General features: G+C 43.1%; 1 protein-coding gene across 1 annotated transcript in view; it reads left to right on the top strand.

Annotated features, from left to right (window-relative positions):
* Positions 1-7,121: 7,121 nt before the first annotated feature.
* LOC121545315 (beta-1,4-galactosyltransferase 5-like) overlaps positions 7,122-8,464 on the top strand; it is a 52,176-nt gene continuing 50,833 nt past the window's right edge. The window contains exon 1 of the mRNA XM_041855728.1: positions 7,122-7,608. Coding sequence (XP_041711662.1) covers positions 7,503-7,608 — 106 coding nt within the window. The 5' untranslated portion in view covers positions 7,122-7,502. The remainder of the gene's footprint in view (positions 7,609-8,464) is intronic.

The raw sequence follows: 8,464 nt of genomic DNA, 5'->3' as shown, positions 1-8,464 counted from the left end.
AGGACTATCACAGACCCATGCACAAATTGGCACATAAACAGATACACAAATGTGCACAAACACATAGGCTACATGCATACATGTACGAGGGCACGCACACACACACACACACACACACACACACACACACACACACACGTGCACGAATTACACACACACACACAAAGTCACATGCTGTCTCTCTCTCTCTCACAGATACACACACACACACACCCACACAAACACACAATAAATATATTTAGGCTTGAGTAGGCCTAGGCCTACCACAAGAGCACACCATGGCTTTATGTTTTATTTCATATCTTATAGGCAAATGTATTGTGTAATAAAACATATTGGGGAATAAAACGACAATATCAAACCTAATAAAGTATACATTTTGCATCCATCCTGGCAATATTGTTAATATTTTGTTATTTAAATTTGGTCTAGGGATATAATGGCTACTACACCTTGGCATAAAATCAGTGGTGTAAAGTACTTAAGTAAAAATACTTTAAAGTACTACTTAAAGGGCAACTCCGCCACATATGAATGATCTCCAGCTGTCATGAATCCCGCTTCCTGAGTCTGTTTCTGCCTGAGTTGCCTGTTTTCTGTCTTGGAGTCTGTTTCCTGAGGTTCCTGAACGCACCCTGTCTGGTTGCCGGGCGACGAGGCTAGGCGGGAGATCTCTCGATTACCCGCACCTGCACCTCATCAGCTATCTGCACACCTGGACCTGATCATCACCTCTCCACTTCATAAGCTCTGACCTGACATCCATTCCCTGCTGGATCGTTAGCCATGAACAGTATGTTGTGTCAGCGTATCAGCCTCAAGTTTACTAGAGTTAGTTTTGTTGTTCTGTACTTTTTGCTTGCCGTGTACTCACCTCCGTTTACTCTGTCTACAGTCATTCTCCCGGAACATTCACCCAACCCCTGCCTGGTCGTCGGTGGCTTCTGTGACACCATTGGATCTGCCTATTCTCTCCCACCAACTCACCTCCGCTGCCTGCTCCGTCTCCTGGATTATTCTGCTTCCACATTTGAGTCTGTAAATAAATACTCACCTTCGTTCTACTCACCTTGTCCTGGTCTGCTTCTGGGTTCTGCTTTAGAGAATCGTGACACCAGCACCAAAGCAGTGTCTACATATGTTTATTCCAGTGTGTATCTATGATCTGTGGTTAAAATGATAATGTTTTGGGGGGGGTTTGATCAGCTTTAATATTTCAGATAGATTGTAACTTCCATCAGTGTAATTGTCTGCATCACTTCCAATCCCCCATGTTTTTTTCTCTCGCAAATATATATATAAGGCAGAAGTTATGAATGTAGGTGGTGACTGACTATATGTGGCTAGGGGCGATCACACACAACTATTTTTCTCCCTTTGTGAGGGATATACAGTGAGGGAAAAAAGTATTTGATCCCCTGCTGATTTTGTACATTTGCCCACTGACAAAGACATGATAAGTCTATAATTTTAATGATAGGTTTATTTGAACAGTGAGAGACATAACAACAAAATCCAGAAAAACGCATGTCAAATGTTATAAATTGATTTGCATTTTAATGAGGGAAATAAGTATTTCACCCCTCTGCAAAACATTACTTAGTACTTGGTGGCAAAACCCTTGTTGGCAATCACAGAGGTCAGACGTTTCTTGTAGTTGGCCACCAGGTTTGCACACATCTCAGGAGGGATTTTGTTCCACTCCTCTTTGCAGATCTTCTCCAAGTCATTAAGGTTTCGAGGCTGACGTTTGGCAACGTTCCACAGATTTTCTATGGGATTAAGGTCTGGAGACTGGCTAGGCCACTCCAGGTCCTTAATGTGCTTCTTCTTGAGCCACTCCTTTGATGCCTTGGCCGTGTGTTTTGGGTCATTGTCATGCTGGAATACACATCCACAACCCATTTTCAATGCCCTGGCTGAGGGAAGGAGGTTTGCACCCAAGATTTGACGGTACATGGCCCCGTCCATCGTCCCTTTGATGCAGTGAAGTTGTCCTGTCCCCTTAGCAGAAAAACACCCCCAAAGCATAATGTTTCCACCTCCCATGTTTGACGGTGGGGATGGTGTTCTTGGGGTCATAGGCAGCATTCCTCCTCCTCCAAACACGGCGAGTTGAGTTGATGCCAAAGAGCTCCATTTTGGTCTCATCTGACCACAACACTTTCACCCAGTTCTCCTCTGAATCATTCAGATGTTCATTGGCAAACTTCAGACGGGCCTGTATATGTGCTTTCTTGAGCAGGGGGACCTTGCAGGCGCTGCAGGATTTCAGTCCTTCACGGCGTAGTGTGTTACCAATTGTTTTCTTGATGACTATGGTCCCAGCTGCCTTGAGATCATTGACAAGATCCTCCCGTGTAGTTCTGGGCTGATTCCTCACCGTTCTCATGATCATGAGATTGACAGTTCTTTTGTGTTTCTTCCATTTGCGAATGATTGCACCAACTGTTGTCACCTTCTCACCAAGCTGCTTGGCGATGGACTTGTAGCCCATTCCAGCCTTGTGTAGGTCTACAATCTTGTCCTTGACATCCTTGGAGAGGTCTTGGCCATGGTGGAGAGTTTGGAATCTGATTGATTGATTGCTTCTGTGGACATGTGTCTTTTATACAGGTAACAAGCTGAGTTTAGGAGCACTCCCTTTAAGAGTGTGCTCCTAATCTCAGCTCGTTACCTGTACAAAAGACACCTGGGAGCCAGAAATCTTTCTGATTGAGAGGGGGTCAAATACTTATTTCCCTCATTAAAATGCAAATCAATTTATAACATTTTTGACATGTGTTTTTCTGGATTTTTTTGTTGTTATTCTGTCTCTCACTGTTCAAATAAACCTACCATTAAACTTATAGACTGATCATTTCTTTGTCAGTGGGCAAACATACAAAATCAGCAGGGGATAAAATACATTTTTCCCTCACTGTATATATATATATATACATCCATACACATATACACATACATATATATACATACATACATATATACATACATCCATACACATATCCTTTTTAAAATTATATTTCCCTTCATTACTTTCCAACCCCACCACCCCTTCCCCAATTGGAGTAAACTAGTGAACAACAATGCTTAAGCCTCTACTTCCAGCCCATACATACTATATACATTTTATGGACACAGTTAAATTCTACAATAATTATATTTTGTTTGTTTTTACTCCTGAACTTCTTCCGATCTTTTTCATGATGTCCATCAGGTTTGCTTCTATATGGCATATTTTTCTAACTGTGCTCTTTCACAAAAGCTCTCAACCTATAACCTATATACTTATTATGGACACAGTATGCTTTACATTAGTTATCTTGTTGTTATTAGTTATTGTTATTAGTCCCATCCTTCTGCTCCATTCAAACCTCCCATCTATCTCTTAACACCATCCATATTGGATTTCTATTTGCCATATATTTTTCAACTGTACTGTGATGTTTTGCAAAAGTTCTGAACCTTTCTATTCTCATTGTTTCTACAGATCGTAAATTGAATATAAACATTTTTGCTAAAAGTATTATTATATTATTGATCGATTGACTATGACTTTTCAGATCACCCAGATAATTGCATTGTTTGCTATATAACCTGTTAGTTCATATGCCTTGACACCGTGATATATAGGCCTAAGGCCGAGACAATAAGAAGACACAATGGCAGAATAAATTCAACCACACATTTGTTTCATCAAAAAAAACGGAGAGCAACCTCTGTCCGGTGAAGTCCATAAAACATATTGCATGTGTAACAAACAGTTACATGACCTACAGCATAGTCAAGCAAGTTAATGTTTCCGACATTTTCGGACTACTAAACAACTATTGACTTAGAATCACAGAGAGTTACCGCAAGTCGCAACGAAAACAGGTGCTGCCTCCACTATTCCAGCACCATTTCAACATAATTGAATCACCTATGCTTAGTCTAATACAGTTACAACTAAAATATACCTAAAACGATTTAGTCCAATCAATATAAGCTAAATATGATGTTCACTCACCCTGCTTGTAGAGAAATGCCAATGCCATCCTCCTCTTTCATGTTGCCTAAACGGTCTATGACACTGTTATACAGTACACACTTTTAGTTTTTGTTGTCCTAGGCTACCTGGCTAAAATACTTGCTCGCTAGCCTAACTTCCTTTCATGGCCAACTATAAGCCAGCTAGTTAACATTAGCCTACTACATCTAGCTACATGTTGAACTTTCATCCTCTCAGGCAAGGAGCACAATGTATGAATTTATGGTTGGATTGCTGTTATAATCATTGGCCAGTACTGAGAATTAAGTAAAACCACAAGTCCAAATCCCTATCTCCATCCATGACTAATTTAGGAAAGGGACGATTTTACTAGTTAGCCACTGGAGGACAACGAGATGCAACAATTCAAGTTTTCTGTCAATTATGTTTGGTTTCTAATTCAGAGATTCAGATTCGGAGATTCAGAGTGTTTAATAGTCACATGTACAGGTTGTACAAGGCCATAAATCAACAGGAAAACGCTCATCCAGATGCAGCGCTCCTAGTGGCCGGGGACTTTAATGCAGGGAAACTTAAATCCGTTCTACCTAACTTCTACCAGCATGTTAAATGTGCAACCAGAGGAAAACAAACTCTAGACCACCTTTACTCCACACACAGAGACGCATACAAAGCTCTCCCTCGCCCTCCATTTGGCAAATCTGACCATCTCTATTGCACTCCACACTGCCCTTTCCCACCTGGACAAGAGGAACACCTACGTGAGAATGCTATTCATTGACTACAGCGCAGCATTCAACACCATAGTGCCCTCTAAGCTCATCACTTAGCTAAGGATCCTGGGACTAAACACCTCCCTCTGCAGCTGGATCCTGGACTTCCTGACGGGCCGCCCCCAGGTGGTAAGGGTAGGTAACAACACATCTGCCACACTGATCCTCAACACGGGGCCCCCTCAGGGTGCGTGCTCAGTCCCCCTCCTGTACTCTCTGTTCACCCATGACTGCATGGCCAGGCACGACTCCAACACCATCATTAAGTTTGCCGACGACACAACAGTGGTAGGCCTGATCACCGACAACGATGAGACAGCCTATAGGGGAGGAGGTCAGAGACCTGGCCGTGTGGTGCCAGGACAACAACCTCTCCCTCAACGTGACCAAGACAAAGGAGATGATTGTGGACTACAGGAAAAAAAAGAGGACTGAGCACGCCCCCATTCTCATCGACGGGGCTGTAGTGGAAGAGGTTGAGAGCTTCAAGTTCCTTGGTGTCCACATCACCAACGAACTATCATGGTCCAAACACACCAAGACAGTCGTGAAGAGGGCACGACAAAGCCTATTCCCCCTCAGGAGACTGAAAAGATTTGATATGGGTCCTCAGATCCTCAAAAAATTCTACAGCTGCACCATCGAGAGCATCCTGACTGGTTGCATCACCGCCTGGTATGGCAACTGCTTGGCCTCCGACCGCAAGACACTACAGAGGGTAGTGCGTACGGCCCAGTACATCACTGGGGCCAAGCTTCCTGCCATCCAGGACCTCTATACCAGGCGGTGTCAGAGGAAGGCCCTCAAAATTGTCAAAGACTCCAGCCACCCTAGTCATAGACTGTTCTCCCTGCTACCGCACGGCAAGCGGTACCGGAGTGCCAAGTCTAGGTCCAAAAGACTTCTCAACAGCTTCTACCCCCAAGCCATAAGACTCCTGAACAGCTAATCATGGCTACCCGGACTATTTGCACTGCCCCCCACCCCATCCTTTTTACGCTGCTGCTACTCTGTTAATTATTTATGCATAGTCACTTTAACTCTACCCACATGTACATATTACTTCAACTATCTCAACTAGCCGGTGCCCCGCACATTGACTCTGCACCGGTACCCCCTGTATATATAGCCTCCCTACTGTTATTTTATTTTACTTCTGCTCTTTTTTTCTCAACACTTTTTTGTTGTTGTTTTATTTTACTTTTTTGTTAAAAATAAATGCACTGTTGGTTAAGGGCTGTAAGTAAGCATTTCACTGTAATGTCTGCACCTGTTGTATTCGGCGCATGTGACCAATACAATTTGATTTGATTTGATTTGATTGCAGGGTACAGAGAAATTCTTAGGCTCCGAGCTCCAACATGCAGGACTAAGTGAAATAAAATAATGAAAATGGTAATAACACAATAGAAATAGAAATAGCACTAAATACATCATAACAACTGTAGCAGTGATGAATAAATTAATGTCCATTGGGGTGGAGGCAGAGTAAAGCCTGGAGGGAATGTCCATAGGGGGAGTAGCAGGGGGGAGGGGGGAGCAGATAGCTGACTAGTGGTGGCTATTTAATATGATGTGATTGGTGTGAAGCCAAATCCAAACTGGCTCTCCTTGACACTGTTTTATGGTGAGCCAGGACCATTCACAGCTGAGCTCAATCAGTTTAGCTCAATGCTGATTGGCTATTATTATTTATTTTTTTAAATATCAAGGGAGGCCAAATGCTCGCTGGCTTCCACTGCGTTCAGTGCTATGGCGGCAACAATGTAATACTCTTTTTGACCAGACAGCATTGAGGGGGCTACACATACACAGACAAAGGGGCGCTGTTTCGTTCACTTTGATGTTTTCTCTGGTGCGATACATTCAGCCTCTTGCAAATTGAAGGAAATGTATGAAACACAGAGAGAGGAAAGATACATTATTTTGTATATGTTTTTCGGTTATTTTTTGGGGGAAGCCATGTTTTCATTGGCATCCATGAATACATGCCACTGAAAATTATGTCTGAGTGTCTGTCCATAAATAAATAAAAAACATCTGATTTGCTTTGATGTATAGAATTTACTTGACTTTTTAGTACTTTTTCCACCACTGTACATTTAAACCAGCTAATTTGAGACTTTTAATCAACAAGTATTTTACTGGGTGACTTCTACTTACTTTAGTAATTTTCTATGAAGGTATCTTTACTTTTACTCAAGTACAACAATTGAGTACTTTTGTCACTATTGCATAAAATCTATCAGTTTCAGTGACGTAGTGAAAGAGTTTGCACACACTCCCTATGGGGAATGAGCCGCCCCCTCATAAAGGCATGGCTAATTTTTGCGGAAGGTAGACGCTAGTAGCTTTCCGTTCCTAGTAGGCTACCACCGCCGGAGCGGCCGAGTTCACCAGCGTCTGACTGTAGTCTAATGATGTCCTTCCACTGAATACAACACCGACAGTTTTGACTGCATTGTCGCGGTTAGCTGTTCCACACTGGGACTCATTCTAGACTGAATCAAACCTGTCTTTAGCTGTCTACCTTTCGATTCTGTCTGTCTAGTCGTTGGAGACTTCCTACTCGTTTAGCCACTCATCTTTCCTGCAGATCCCCTGCTCCAGTCGACAGATAAGACCGATTATTCGCGCATTGCGCTTACATCTGGACACGCTCGGGAGATTTGAGGCCTACTATTAACCTATCTCTACTGTAAAGAAAAAACGTGTCTACGTGTTTTTGCGCCTATATAATGCCGACACATTTGCGATTTCGGAGAAGGTCATTCCTTGGGCTTATGTTCCTCTTCTCACTGTCCACCACAGCATTGTACTTCATCTATTCAGCGCCTGGAATCGGTAAGTCAGTCCCCAATGATCTGTAATACACTGAAATCACCCTTTATGTGATTATATTGAGATCCTCATGTCTGTGTGTTGAAGAGCATGTATGTATGACAGCTCGCGCTGGCCATTAATGGGAGTGTTACACAGGCTCCGGAAGCCGCGCGCCTCTCTGACTTCTTGGAAGTCTCCAGACAATTTTATGGCTCATGATTCCGGGACGCTACTGGATGCTAGCAATGCACCTGCGTTATGATGATGATGTCGAGGTCATTATTGATTTTCTGCCTCTGAGGATAATCAGAACGGCTTTAGGGTTCCTGGTCTTTTGCAGACGAGCAAAGTAGAATATTGGATCAACCTACTTTTATTATGGGTCATTGATTATCCTCACTAATGTTGGAAACATAAGGTTCAGAATGCAACCTGCATGGTTGAATGGCATGGAATACTTTGTTATAGAGGATTTTTTTTTTTTTTCTGTGTACCAGTCTGTTTAGCTTTCATTCCAGTCCTTGCCACTCCTGTCTTTGACAATAAAACAGGAGTGGCAAGGAGTGGAATGATAGCTAAACAGACTGGTACCCAGGCTAGATTGATTTAGCTTATTTTCCCAAACCTGTCCTGCAGTTTACTGTAGTCTAGGTTATGTGGTTCCGACTTCTCCCAAGGTTCTCTCCATTGTACAGTAGCTGGGCTGCTCCCACTCCTACAGGACTGTACAGTAACGTAACTGGGCTGCTCCCACTCCTACAGGGCTGTACAGTAACGTAGCTGGGCTGCTCCCACTCCTACAGGACTGTACAGTAACGTAACTGGGCTGCTCCCACTCCTACAGGACTGTACAGTAACGTAACTGGGCTGCTCCCAC

The sequence above is a fragment of the Coregonus clupeaformis genome, chromosome 30 (assembly GCF_020615455.1).
Source record: "Coregonus clupeaformis isolate EN_2021a chromosome 30, ASM2061545v1, whole genome shotgun sequence".
Lineage (NCBI taxonomy): Eukaryota > Metazoa > Chordata > Actinopteri > Salmoniformes > Salmonidae > Coregonus > Coregonus clupeaformis.
The sequence above is the reverse complement of the archived record's forward strand: the minus strand, read 5'-3'. Positions and strand labels throughout refer to the sequence as shown.